The 14,254-nt window shown below is 58.5% G+C and overlaps 1 protein-coding gene across 4 annotated transcripts in view; it reads right to left on the bottom strand.

Moving 5' to 3' along the window:
- The window catches only part of SLC7A10 (solute carrier family 7 (neutral amino acid transporter light chain, asc system), member 10), a 15,869-nt gene extending 1,630 nt beyond the window's left edge, over positions 1 to 14,239 (bottom strand). For 2 of the 4 annotated variants that reach the window (XM_010848939.1, XM_010848941.1), the window contains exons 1-8: positions 13,996 to 14,239; positions 4,550 to 4,754; positions 2,349 to 2,500; positions 1,757 to 1,882; positions 1,532 to 1,685; positions 718 to 841; positions 529 to 632; positions 91 to 187 (exon numbers count right to left, since the gene is read on the bottom strand). In XM_010848939.1, the coding sequence (XP_010847241.1) occupies positions 91 to 187; positions 529 to 632; positions 718 to 841; positions 1,532 to 1,685; positions 1,757 to 1,882; positions 2,349 to 2,500; positions 4,550 to 4,754; positions 13,996 to 14,146 (1,113 nt within the window). In that variant the 5' untranslated portion in view covers positions 14,147 to 14,239. The remainder of the gene's footprint in view (positions 1 to 90; positions 188 to 528; positions 633 to 717; positions 842 to 1,531; positions 1,686 to 1,756; positions 1,883 to 2,348; positions 2,501 to 4,549; positions 4,755 to 13,995) is intronic. The other 2 variants (XM_010848942.1, XM_010848940.1) reach the window with 1 other exon arrangement.
- Between the last annotated feature and the right edge of the window lie 15 nt (positions 14,240 to 14,254).

The raw sequence follows: 14,254 nt of genomic DNA on the forward strand, positions 1-14,254 counted from the left end.
GCCCACAGGGCCAGGCCTCACCCCCTGCCACCACCCAGGCTGCTGCGTGGCCCTGGCTCCCTGCCCTGCCAGCCTGGTCCCCCAACTTACACAGACGAGGAGGGCAGGAATAGGGGTACAGCGTCTGACGTGGATCATGGCTAGCAGGCTGGGCAGGTGCCCCTCTCGGGCTCCAGAGAAGCACAGTCTGGGGGATGGGGGCAGATGGGTGGGGGCCATGAGCCTGGCCCAGGGCCTCCCTGCCAGCCAGATCCCGACCTCAGCTCTGGACCTGATAGCTCTCTTGAGCTGTCACCTCTGACCGCCTGCTCCAGCAGCCCCACTGGGCAGTTTTTCCCCTCATCCAGCCTGCCTCCCTCCTGCTTCCTGTTCCTCAGAAGTGGGATCAGATCTCTGTTCCCCGAGAGTTCCTCGTCCCACCTTCAGGTGGGCTCAACCAGGCGGGATTTCCCTTCCCCCAGCACTGCTCCCGTGCACCAGGGCGGCGGCCTGGCCTCACCCTGACCACTCTCCCTCCAGCCCGGTCACCTGGAGGAGGTGAACAGGTAGCCATTGATCCCTCCGAAAGTGGAAAGTGCCACGGAGACGGGCATGACCCAAGAAAAGTAGCCCAGCAGCTTCTCCCCGAAGGTCTGGGTGGGCACAGAAGAGAAGCAGAGCGTGAGGTGGGGCGGGGGCCGGACAGGAGCCAGGGACCAGGCGGGGGCCCCCACTCACCACGGCCACGGCATTGGAGGCCAGCAGCTCCTGGGGGGACATGGCGGTGAAGTAGGCGACGTTGGTGAACGTGTACACGAAGGTCACCAGGGGAATGGAGATGAAGATGGCACGAGGTAGGTTCCTGGGGACAGTGGTGGAGCGTGTCAGCATTGGTCCTTGGGGGGCTGGGGTGGGGCCTCAGGGAGGTAATGGGGCTTTGAACCCATCTCCAGGGCAGGGGAGAGGACAGCCCTGCAATCCGTCAGTCTGTCTCCCCACTACTCTGCAGCCCAGCCTTGGCACAGCCTGGTAGGAGGAGGAGTCACTAATATCCTGGGGGAGGGGGCGGATCTAATGTCTGCACGTGAAAAGAATGTTGCATACAGCCAAATCAGCTTTGAAGATCCTCAGAGTGTCCTTAGAGCTCAGTCCACACAGGCCAGGGTCCCCAGGGACTCCCATCGGCACCCCTCACCCCCAGCCCCAGCTGTAACTGTTCACCGTCAGGGTCCCAGCTGAGCCTCAGACAGAGCCATTGGCTTCTTTTCTAGGGACCATGTTGTGTGCACATGTGTAATTTTTTGGCCAACCACATAGCTGGATCCGTTTACAGGGAGACAATGAGACTCAGTGTTTCCGAGACCCAGAGAGGGGCCGTGACTCATCCACAACCATACAGAGCAGGGTCAGGCTGGAACACAGGCCTCCTGGCTGCCTTTCCAGAGCCGCTCGTGGGGATCAGCAGCGCAGCCAGGCCATAGGTGACCGCAGGCCTGGGCAGGGAGGCCGCCTCTCCCACCCCTTCCCAGGGCTGGGCCAATGCCCCACTTACTTTCGAGGGTCCACCAGCTCCTCTGTGACATAGTTGAGGAAGTTCCAGCCGCTGAAGGCGAAGGAGCCCTGGAGGAAGGCCAGGGCCAGGTGGCCCACAGACGGCGTCATCCAGAAGTCGAAGGCGTTGCTGGGCCTCAGCTCCTCAAAGTGTCCTGGGGGGTCCGGAGGCCAAGGGTCAGCATCGTCTCCCCGGCCCTGCACCCAGCCCCATGCCCGGCCCTACCTTGGAAGATCTGGACAAAGCCCACGCCAATGATGAGTGAGAGGGCCAGCAGCTTCCCGCCGGTGAACACATCCTGTATGCGCGTGGCCCAGCGCACGCTCGAGCTGTTCACCCACGTCAAGAGCACTGCGGGAGAAGGACAGGAGGGCAGGTGGGTGAGCAGGCACCCGAGGCCAAGCCCCTCATGGTGGGCCATGGCCAAGTCCAGCCCCGGCTGCAGGACGGGGTGTCTCATGCAGCAGCCAGAGTGCCAGAAGCCCACCCCCTGAGGCCAGCTTCACGGGAGTCTGGCAGCTGGAGGGATACCCGCTCCCAAAGTCTTCCCACAGGGGACTTCCCCGGTGGTCCAGTGGTTAAGACTCTGCCTTCCAATGCAGGGGGTGTGGGTTCGATCCCTGGGTAGGGAGCTAGGATCCCACAAGCCTCCAGGCCCAAAAGCCAAAGCATAAAACAGAAACAATATTGCAACAAATTCAACAAAGACTTTAAAAATGGTCCACATTGGAAAAAAAAAAAAAGACCCCCAAGTCCTCCTCTGCAGGGTGGGTCCTGGGGACAGAGGCCCTGCCCACCCCCACGACTGGGCACTCACTCAGGCAAGCCATGGAGAGCACGCGGGAGGCGGCGGCCGGCGGGATGCAGTTGGGGAACACGGGCTGCAGCACGTAGTTGGAGAAGGTCATGGAGATGACGGCCAGGCTCGTGGGGTACATGATGAGCACGGCGCTCCAGAGCAGCAGGAAGCTGGAATGAGCCAGGGCCCGAGTGGGGCGGGCCTCCTGGGACCCTCCGGGCCAAGTGGGCCCAGGTGTGGGGAGCGGGGCTGCACCCTGAGCCCTGGTACCCAGGCTGCTGTGGGCGCCCAGAGGCTGGCTTCAGTCCAGGGAGGCAGGGCCCACCTTGTCGAGGTCTCTGCTCTACTGATAAATTGTTTCAACAGAGATAGCTGTTCAGCACACACTGCTATGGGCTGTCTCTGGGCAGGTGTGGAGAGAGACTAGGGAACCCACCCCTTTTCTAAAGAAAAGGTCCTCGGCCCCAGGCTGTTCCTGAGCTGGGCTGGGCTCTCCTGGGACCTCCAGTCCTGGCTCCAGAAGTAGTCCCCAACAGAGCCCTGTGGCTACAGATGGCTGACTCTGAGCTGTGAGCCCCGAGGGACCAGACCTTGCAAAGCACCCTGGTAGGGTGGGAAGGATTCAGGTCCCCTCTGCCCGAAACTCCCTCTGCAGGGTGTCCACGTGGGAGTGAGGTCTGACCTGTTCCTGGGGGCTCTGGCTGCACCCAGGGCACCACCTGTCTGTGGGGGTGGTGCTGGCCGCCTGTCCACCCCACCTTGAAGGTGGGCACTGCCTTATCCAAGGGTACCAGTGGCCTCTGGGGCACCAAGCTCAGTGGCTTCCTCTCGGTCCTGGCCTTTGCTCTGTAGCCCTGCTTCCCTGCTCCTCGCTGTACACATTCCCCCCTGCCCCACTCCTTTCACTTCTGGGACATCCTAGCACCCTGGCCCCCCTCTCATACTGGGTGCTCCCCTCTCCCCACCCACACACCCACTCAGTGTTATGTGTCCCTGGGGTGGGGGTTGGGCCCTCCTCTCCCATCTTCTCAAGTATTCCAGCCACACAGCATGATTCTTCTGCTTTCATGGGTCCCAGGCCCCTTTGAGGATCCCCTCCCCAGAGAAGAACACCCCCAGACACACCCAGAGGAGTGTGCACGCTCTGCCACACTCCATCCTCTTAAAGGCCCCTGACCGCATTGCTCAGAACCACCCTTTAAATTCTTCAGCCTAGACTTCTCTGTGCTCCAGATACCCCACCCAAGGCCTGACTGAGCATCTCCTGGGTGTGCCAAAGACCTCACCCAAGTGACAAACCCCAGCCTGAAATCTACCCCTCCTGATCAGGAACCCCCATCAGTGGAGTCTTGCTAAAGCCCTCCCTCATGCCACACCGGCCACCACGTCCCCACAATTTGGACTCCTTAATGGTTCTGGAATCTTCCTGGACCTTTGTTCAGGCCCTCAGCGTGGCTCAGCTAGATGGAGCTTGGGTTCCCTTCCACCCACAGGCTGCCCAGTCCCCGCCAAGCCCAGGCCACCACCCTCTGTACGTGCACCCTATCCTTCCTCACTGGTCAGCCAAAAAACCCCCACCTGCCCCTTCAAGCCTCAGCGCAAAAGTGTTTTCTCTGGCAGCCTTCTCCGGGTGGTAGGCAGCTATTTTCTTGGCTACTGGGCAGCTACCTCTTACACTTTCAGAGCAAGGCTCCTCCTGGTCCTGATCACATCAGAGGGGTTTCCCTTCTGTACTGTAAGCAACCTGACGACTGGGCCGGACCCTTTTATCACTGCATCCCGGCCCTCAGCAAGCAGCAGGTGCTTAGCTAACATTCACGGTGATTAAAGGAACACTAGAAGTTATTTAAAGGAAAGCTCTTGCAGAGCGTTAATAGGAATGTCATGCCCTTCATTGCTTGCCTGGATGCTGACAACATCTAGAAGTTTCCATAGTAAGGACTTTCTCACTTGTAAACACCTGGGAGGGAGGTGAGGCTTATTTAAAAGGTAGCACAGAGAGGTCAGGGGCCAGCTAGTCTCTGGCTGGAGTGCCATGGGCGTTGGTCCCACACACCCTGGCCTTAGAAGGCCATCCAACACTCTCTCCTTCCCTCCACCCACTCCCATGACCTCCCCAGGATATGAGAAGCAGAAGAGGATACTGGGGTCCGGGCCCAGCAGGCCATCGGTTCTGGAGAGGCTGTCCCCACCCCCAGCTGCTAGAGCCCCACACTTACCCAGCCAGGCCCCCAAAGATCTCAGTGACATAGGCGTAGTCCCCACCAGACTTGGGGATGGCCACTCCCAGCTCCGCGTAGCAGAGTGAGCCCAGGGCAGTGATGCCTCCACCCAGGACCCAGACGAAGAGGGCCAGACCCACAGAGCCAGAGTGCTCTAGGACCCCTTTGGGGGAGATGAAGATGCCCGAGCCAATGATGTTTCCTGCAGTGGGGAAAGGTAGGGAGGCATCAGGTCTGGGTGCCCCCAGCAGGCCAGCCTCTCTGTGCAGCTCTAGATGCTGCAGGGAGGAGGGGAGCTTGGGCTGCTCCCTGGAGGTGGGCCTGGAGGCATGTGGACGCCACGGGCCCCTCAGACCCTGCAAGCCCCACTCTGGCCACCTCATTTCCCCTCCCCAGCCCCTGACATGCACAGTGACACCTTTGTCTGTCCAGACAGGCTCCCTGCCAGAGATGAGTCCTGTTCCAAATTCCTCTGCCTCTCACTCCCATGAGGTGGGCCAAGCCCAAGCAGTGGCAGCCACTCCAGTGCCTCCCCACAGGGCCCAAGTGCAGCCCCTCAACCCTGGCCAATGCCTCCAGGCTTGTCAGCCTCCAGCCACCTCCTTCCTCCCAGCCTGCTGGCAGAGCCGGTCACTTAAAGCAAGACCTTGACCATGACACTGTTGCCACTTTCTATTGGCCGAGATCCAAACTCACAGTGTCTTGGGGACGGCACCTCCCCCAGGAAGCCCTCCTTGACCAGCTGGCAAGGCTCCTCCTCCCACTTCACAGCCCCAGACCCTGCTCCATACTCTCTTTATCTTCCATCTCCTGTTTCCCTGTCAGAGAGCCCTTTGCCTGCTGGGCTCCTCCCTGACCTAGGACACAGACTGCAGACACAGACTCAGAAGAGATCTGGTTTCCTGGTGTTCTTAAAATGGTTCAGCTTCTGGGCAAAGGGCAGTGGGGTGAGGGAGAGGACCTGGTACATTTTCAGGGATGAGGTGGACGGTGGCAGGCTGGCAGGACTCGGTTGGCTCAGCCTGGGGTCTGGGCACAGATGCCTCTCCCTTGGGAACAGCCACTGTTGCAAACAGGAGTTACTGCTCAAATCCCAGGACCACAGTGGGAAATCCTGGCGGGGGCTCAGAAAGCCAGGAATCTCTCCTAGCTCAGGTCACCTCTCGAGTCCTGCCTGCACAACAGGGCTCTAGTGAGGATTCAGTGAAGTACTGTATGGGAAGCCTCAGCTCATTCACAGCTGCATCCAGATGTTCTTTGCATCTTCGGGTGATTCTGTGTGTACTGTTGGAAACCTCACCTAGGGCCTCCAGCACATAGTAGGTGGTCAATACACATCTGTTGCGCAAACTACGGGATGAGTGAATGAATGGCCTGAGGTCCAAAATGGCACCCGTGCCCCGATGTGAGGGACCAATGTTCTCATCTGTGAAGTGGGTGCAGCTGTCTCCACTCGGCCCTCCCAGCAGGAGACTCTGGGCAGGAACAGAGGGGTTGGCTGGCTTTCTAGGTTTGGGTGCCAGTGGAATCTGGCAGGTCATGGGTCACAGAAAGCCTGGCCTGCCCCTGGACTGACTCTTGAGTCTTGGAAGGATGGGCACTGGTCAGAGTGGGACTCTCTGTTGACTTGTGGGGTCTGGGAGCAGAACAATGGGAGACCCTCAGAGAGCCAAGCTGCAGGCTGCAGAGCAGGCTTCCAGAATGAGCAAAATGCTGAGTGCCCACTTAACCCTGAGCTCCCTGGCAGTTAGGGCAAAGAGGATAATGCACTGGGTGACCTGGGCCTCATCCTCTGTGCTAATGAATCCAGTCATATCACTGGTGATGTACAGTTGGGCCTTCCCAAGAGGAGATAACCCCAGAACCCACAGGGCATGGGCTTCCCTGGTGGCTCAGCTGCTAAAGAACCCGCACACCAATGCAGGAGACACAGGTTCAATGCCTGGGTCAGGAAAATCCCCTGGAGCCAGAAATGGCAACCCACTCCAGTATTCTTGCCTGAGAAATCCCACGGACAGAGGAGCCTGGTGGGCTATAGTCCAAGGGGTTGCAAAGAGTCGAACACGACTGAGCACACAAGCACATACACACCCACAGGCCACATGAATAAAAAAGTCGCACTGCTGGGACCTGGGCCTCAACCCCTCCACAAATGGCCCCATCTGCTAGGGCCCAGGTGGGGAGCACAGGACCAAGAGGGCAGAGTCTGCCGGCTCCACCTGCAGGGCCCACAGGCAGGTCTGGATGAGGACACAGCTGGGGCCGCCCGTCTGCATGGACTCCCTGTTCACAGTCCTACCCCACCCCCACCCAGTCGACACAGATTTCCAGTCTGGATGGCCACGATGCCCTGCTTGGCTTTCCAGTCACATCCCAGGAGCCCTAAACACATCCAGATAAGGAGGAAAGAATTTCTGTCTCCCAGCCTCCCCCCAGGTAGGCTGTGTCCTCAGCTTGCTTCTAGGGGGAGACGGGCCACCTGCTTCATCCACTGTGGGGCCCGGGGCCTCGGTGGGCTCTTGGGTTTCTAAAGGGTCTTTGAGTTCACTCTGTCCAGTAGTAGAGCCTCTGTTCTCAGGACCTGGTGGAGCAGGATTTGCCAAAAGCCAGGGAGGTTGGAAGCCAGCGGGGGTTGGGTGGCCTTGGAAGGAGCTGGGTGCATCCAGAGCCCTGAGCCACGCGGCCCCCCCCACCCTACTGTGGGGCCCCCACCACCACCCTGTACAATTCAGCCTGACAGGGCCTCACCAGGGTAGCCCTCGGGGAAGCCACACGTGGCACCTCGTCTCCCAAGGCTGGGATCTGAAAGGGACATATCACTAGTCGTTGCCCACTGGTTGGAGACTTGGATGCTGGGAACTGGGGGATGGGCCGGGGGTGGAGACTGCTATTGTTTTAGACACGTGGCCTCAGGCTACAGTGCAGGACTTCTCCCCACATGGCTCAAAGGGACACGTGTGCCAGCAGGTGTCTCTGAGGTCTTTGGGGGCCTCTTCCTCCAGGCCTGGACATCCTCCAGCCTCTGCCCTGGGTCTGCACTGGAAGATGGCAGAAAACCCCATCAAGGTCCACTGGCTGCTCTTGGTACCATGTGGGTGGGATGGGGCTATGCAAGGAGCAAAAAGGCTAGGTGAGGGGCAGAGGACAAGGAGGGATGTTGCTGAGGTGGCCGCCTACAGCAGTGGATGTTTAGGGGTGTGGAGAAGGGACACAGAGCCATAAGGGATGCCTGCCTATCGCTCCTGGTGGTGGAGGGTCCAGGCCTCCCTTCTCAGCGCCCATGTTCAGGCCCGGCAGAATCAGCTCTGCCAGATTTAGTGAACAGCAGTGGACAAGTCTGGGCTTCCCTGGTAGCTCAGCTGGTCAAGAATCCACCTGAAGTGCAGGAGACCCTGGTTCAATTCCTGGGTCGGAAAGAGACCCTGGAGAAGGGATGGGCTACCCATCCCAGTATTCCTGGGCTTCCCTGGTGGCTCCGATGGTAAAGAATCTGCCTGCAGTGCTGAAGACCTGGGTTCAATCCCTGGGTTGGGAAGATCCCCTGGAGGAGGGCATGGCAACCCACTCTAGTATTCTTGCCTGGAGAATCCCCATGGACGGAGGAGCTTGGTAGGGTACAGTCCATGGGGTCGCAAAGAGTTGGACGTGACTAAGTGACCAAGCACAGTGGACAAGTCCATCCTTTGGGGGATCCTGCTCTGGAGGAAGCAGAGGAAGGGCAGGGACCATGGAAGGTGGGATGGGCTGGGAGATACTGCTGAGCACCTGGTCAGGTGTCTCAGTAGGCTGGAGGAATGTGTGTTCCGAGGCCTCCATATTCCTGTCCACCCAATGGGACGGCTGCTCTGTGGTCCTCGTGGGTCCTCGGCAGGGCCAGAGCTCCCAGGAGGGTGGTGAGGATGAGTCCCCCCAACCAGGGGGCCCCCCTCCAGTATCCTCTCGGCCCTCTTCCCTCAGCCCGAGCTGGGTGGTTTTTATCACATTAAGATGTTTGGCCTGATGGGGCTTACCCAGCCCCGTGGAGGAACGAAGAAAGGGCCATTGTTCCCCTGGCTGCTGCAGTGCGTGCTGACCTATTTCTGGGAGGCAGTGGCCGACTATGGAGGTCGCCAGGGTAGACCACGAAGGTCGTGCCGGTGGAAGGGGCTGGCTGCCCCGGGTGTGTGTGGGGGTAATGTGCAGAGTCTGATTCAGGGAGGGGTCGGGGCGGTCCTGTCACCACCACCCCCATCCCTGAACAGGAGTCAGCTGTGTGACTCAGGCCTGTGCTGCCCCCTTTAAGCCTCAGGTTCCCCTTCTGCCAGGAAGGGCCATGGGACTCGGGGGGCAGCAGAGGGCTGGGGCAACCCTGACTTTGGCAGAGGTACTGCTGGGCAGGATGGATATGTCCTGCCAGCTGCCAGAGGAAACACGGTCTGCTCAGGGCCCTCTGTCCTCTCCCGTGGCAGGTCTCTTCCCAGCTCACTGGCCTCCAAGAAGCAATGCCACCTCCAGGAAGCCCTCCCTGATGTCCCACCATGATCTCTATAATAGGGCCCCTCCTCCTCTCCCATGGTACCTGGAGGATGGCTAGGAAGTGATTACCTTTATTTGCCATCCTGGGTGGACCTTGCATTCCCAGAGGGCAGGGACTATGCCCTGACCTGCTGAGATGAGGAGTTTGAGCCCCCTAAAAGGACAGGGGACCCCTAGGGCCTAGGTCCTCTTACACATGCCTGCCTTTTCAGTGAGCATGGCTATGACGTGGCCTCCTCCTGCCACACTGGCCTGCTGGCCTGACAGAGAACAGCTCCTGGGTTCCTGGGCCCTGTCAGGGACTGGCCATGGGCCAGGCCTCCTTCCCTTGCACTGGGCAATGAGTCCCAGCACCTCCCCATTAGGATGTGACCCATGAGATTTCCAGGGAAGAACTCAAAATTCCTGCTGGTAAGTCCCAAGTGTCCTGAGACCGTGGGCAGGGCCAATGACTAGTTGAGAACCCCTAAATCTGAATTCAAACCCTGGATCCCTCATGGTGGGGGGCTGTGGACAAGCTGCTTCACTCTCTGAACCTTCTTATCTGTAAGATGGGGAGATGAGGGAGTGATGTGGGTCTGTACTCATCCTGTCTGCTACCTCAGAGGTTCTGGGAAGTGTTTATGGGTAGTCCCTATTGCTGTCTACTTTGGAGACACCCAGCCACCCAAGCTGACCTATGGAGACCTGAGCCCCTTGGGACCTCAACACCGTGGGGTCAGCAGCCAGAGCCCTGCTTTGGGGGCCTTGCTATTGCTCTGGGTGAAGCCTCTGCCTCCCAGTGTCCTGGTGGTGAGCACATGTCAGGCACCCCTCTGGGGGACACAAGTGCCTGCTGAAGTCGTGGCAGAACTCCAGGGAGGTGAGTGGGGACATTTCCAAGACATGCCTGAAAGTGCCAATCGGCCAGTGTGTACCACCAGACTGACCCACTTTCCTTTTGAGAGAGTGATGAGCAGAAGGACAGAACTCTCTTCCCTGCACCTACTCACCTCACAGTCTTCCCAGATCAATGAATGGCAAACCAGGCCCCCAGCTGCTCAGGCTCCAGTTCGCTATCACCTAGACTCTACTTGGCCACATCTTTCATCCAGTTCATCACAAGTCCTTTGGCTCAATCTTCCAGACATGCCCAGGACTGAACCTCCTCTCAGCACCTCCATTAGCATCACCCCGCTGTCTGCCACCATTATTTCTTACCCGGGTGACTCCTGACTGGGCTTCCGGCTTCAGCCCCTGTTGCCTGCAGCCTCTCCCCCACAGTAAGCCCCAGGCCATGTCATGCCATGCCATCCTGTTCCGTTCCATCCTACTCCACCCCACGCCATCCCTCTTCTGCTCAAAGCCCTCCTCGGGCTCCCATCTGACAAAGAAAAAGAGGCAAGGTCCTTACTGTGGCTGCAAGACCCACACAGACTGGACCCCATCCCATGCCTGACTCATCACCCATCTACAAACCTCTCTCTATCATCTTCTCACCTTAGCGCTTAATCATGACTCGGTCATCTAAACATTCAGCTGGTTTATCTTATTTGCTCTTCGACTTCCCATGCTGGAACGTCAGCTCCAGGAGGACAGGGATTTGTCTGTCTTGTTCCCTGTTGTGTCTCTAGCACCCAGAACAGAGCCCTGCACTGTTTGGTACCTAACTGTTGAATAGATGCATGAAGATGACCAGTGCTGGCCAGCCCCACCCCTGTGGCTGGAGCTGCCTCAGCCCCCAAGGGTGATCGAGAGCACACCAACAGCATCTGACCCAGGCCTGGTGGCAGCCTCAGGTCCCTACTTCCCTCATCTGTAAATTGGGGCTATGGTGAAGCAAAGACAGGCTGGTGGGTGAGGGTTCTGAAGAGGGGTATCCTGAGCAGCCCAGAATCTCCAGCCCTGGAGACAATGGAGGGACCTGGCCACAGCTGGGTGCATAGGTACTGGCTCCTAAGGAGATGGGGTTCACAAAGGAGACCCCAGAGCCCCAGAACACACTTGAGCCTGATCCACAAACATAGGCTGGATATTTGGGTCAAAGGGAGACAGTGGAGGCCAGGACAGCCTGGTCAGCAGACACAGGTGATTCTCAGTCTGCTGAACCTGGGCACAGTCCCTCCTTGGGCATGAATTAGGGAGGTAGCTGTTTGTGGTCCCTGAGTCAGGACAAGGGATCCTGTACATACAGCCTTGGGTGGGGGTGAGGAGTCACAGAAGATTTCTCTGTCCACCTGTTTGTCTATTTATAGTAGAGTGAGGAGTTCAGTAAATCTTGGTTGGATGAGCTCCCAGCTTAATCCTCAACCTTCCCCTATCATGAGCTCTGAATCTGGCTCTGATTTTGCCCTGCACCAGAGCAGTGTGAAGAAGCACGCTGGATTGGGAGAGGAGCCCAATTCTGGTTCCAAATATCAAGTCCACCCCTTGCAGCAGCATCATTTAACTTTCAACAGCAGTTTCTATATCTATAAAGTGGTATGAAAATTCCCATCTTGCAAGGTGAGCAATCACATGAGATAAAGGGAGACTGTGTTTTCATAATGTAGCCAGGCGTATTTTTCTGAATAGACAGATGTAGTGATGTCTTGCACAGCTCCGGCCCCAGAGGACTCTTTTTCCTCCAGGCTGGCTCATTCCCCTCCAGCTGTGCTTGCTTCAGTGGTCCTAAGTACGTTTTAGGTGGAGTCTTTTTCAAGCCCAAAGCCCTACTTAGCCTGAGGTAGGGGCTGCAAGGGGAGAGAATTACAGGATCTTCTGGGAGAGTATTTGGAAGTTTTGGAGATAAGAAGAGTAGCTGCTAACAAACAAGAAAAATTATGAAGAAGGCTATAAAGTTCTCAAGACTTTTTAGGCTAAAATAGGACACTTTGAAGATATTTTTTACTCTGGCCAGGCTCCCCAGAGCAGGAAAGTGGGATAAGATGTGGGAGATGCGGCCCCTGGAACAGTGAAGAGGGGGACGGGTGTCAGGTGGGAGATGGTGGTGCAGTGATTCAGGCCATACCTGCCTCATCTGTCACCTTCTGGAACATTCTCCCCTTGTCTGTTTTCTGCCCAGGCTAGCCTCCCGCCTGCTGAAACCCTTCAAAACTCCCCAAGTAGGGTTATAGGACCACCCCTGAGTGTCCTGGGCTGCAGTCAGATCATTTGGGCTCTGTTTTTGAGTCTGCCACCCTTGGCTAAGTCACTCCTAAAGCCCAGCTCAGTCTTCAAGGCCTCACGCCAAGGGAACAGTGGCCCTGGAACAGCAAAAATGGCATGAGAGGTGGGGAAGCTGGGAGGGCAGAGTTGTGCTGCACAGAAAAACTCCTGCTGAGTTAGCCTCATCTGCTCCCACCATCACCACCAGGGCCCTCTCAGGAGGCGAGATGAGCCAGCAGCCTCTCCTGGACTTAGGGGAGCGGGGATGGGATATGGGGATAAGGCAGAGTAGGTCTATGCTCGAGGATGCTGGGTTTAGCTGAGGCAGCCCAGGAAAAATCACGTCTCTCTCTGCCCCTTCTGGGCACTGTAGCTGGTCAGCCTCTGAACTCCCTGGTCCACCCACGATGTGTGGGCTTCCTCTTTCTGGGGGCACAGCTCCTGGAGAGGGTGTGGGTCAGGGCAAAGCTCTAGCCAGTACTCTGACTGAATCCCTGGAAGGAGACTGTCCTCCCAGCAGACGGGCAGGGGCACTTGAGGTCAAGAAGGGCTCCAGACCAGATCAGGATCAGCTCCTAGAAGATGCCTTTCCAGGTGCAAGGGGGTGAGACAGAGGGGTACCTGTACAGGGGCTGTGTCCTGGGGCAACCCTCAGTGTGAGTGTGGGGGTTGACCAAGAGCTAGACCCCAGCCTTGGCCCAGGAGCTCCAGTGTGGGGGGTGGGGGTGGGCCAGCGGAGGAGGAAGTGAAGACCCCAGACTGTCCTCCTGAGCCCCCAACTTTTTCCATCTCCAGGGATCCGAGGATGAACAAGCAGCTCCCACTGACTGGGGATGGGAAGCATGAGAAGGTGATAAAGAAAGAGCAGTCAAAGTCCACTCCATTCATCCTTCCAGCCCTTGTCTCCTGGGACACTGGAGGTGGAACAGACTCCTCCCACAGGGCTGTCTGGGGCACCTTGTGTGGACACAGGCACAGGTCTGGGTTGGCCAGTTCCTGAGGTGTCAGTTTCATGACTTGGGACAGCAGGGAAATCCCACCACTGTTTTCACTGGGCCCTGAGCCCTCTGCCTACCCAGAAATCCCCATATGTGGGCAGGATGTGTGCACTCATTCTCAGGTGGGGAAGCTGGGCCAGAGAGGATGCGAGTGGGGTCCCACCCCAGGAAGCCTTTCTGCAGGCGGGGTCTGCCCACCCCAACTCAGCCGCCCCATCACTGCTGCTCCGCCCCCCTGCGCCAGGGTCCAGCTGGCAATCTTGGCACTAATTACATTCTCGGAACCCATTTCCACTCCGGGCTGGTTCTACCTGTCCAGGCTACCCACAGTCCCTCCTGCTTTGGAAGAATAAATCATTCACACGCTATGGCACCTGGACCCTGCACACCGTAGGAACTCTGCTTGAGCCACAAGATCCAGAACTGGGAGGCCTTAGCAGTAGGCCAGCTTACAGTGTCTGCTCACTTGGCAAGGCTCCTGCACGCAAGGCAGGACCACATGTTAGAGATGATAAGACTGAGGGAAACTGCCCTGCAGAAGTTTAAAGAAATAAGGACAGCAGGAGGATTCCAGCGGTGGATGGGACCTGCACCTCGTTCGAGCGCAGAAGTCCGGGGCACTTGGGAACTCTGCGGCTGCTGTGTGAAGGGAGACGCCGCGTGTGCCGCGGGCGTGCATCCTTCATCCATGGTCCACCGTCGCGGACCGCTAGGCGCACCCGGAGAGGGGTGCTCCTTGTTCCAAGCCGCTGTCCGCCTCAGGCCTCACCGCCCCAGGCACCCGCCCGCTCCGGTCCCTCTCACCGATGATGATGGTACAGGCGCTCACCAGCCCGATCTCCTTCTTGAGCGCCACCCGCTCCGAGGCGCCGGGGCCGGGACCCCGGCCGGGGGAGGGCGAGGGCGCAGGGCCCGGGTTCCCGCGCCCGCTCGGCTGCTGCGTGTGGCCGGCCATGTCGCTGTCCCGCCGCGTCCCCGCTCCCCGCACTGTCCCGTCGGTCCGACCGGCCGCCTGTCAGTCCGGCTGTCGGTGCGCGCCGCCCTCTCAGCCGGGACAGCGCCC

This window comes from Bison bison, unplaced genomic scaffold, assembly GCF_000754665.1.
Source record: "Bison bison bison isolate TAMUID 2011002044 unplaced genomic scaffold, Bison_UMD1.0 scf7180017864280, whole genome shotgun sequence".
In the NCBI taxonomy this organism is placed as follows: Eukaryota; Metazoa; Chordata; class Mammalia; order Artiodactyla; family Bovidae; genus Bison; species Bison bison.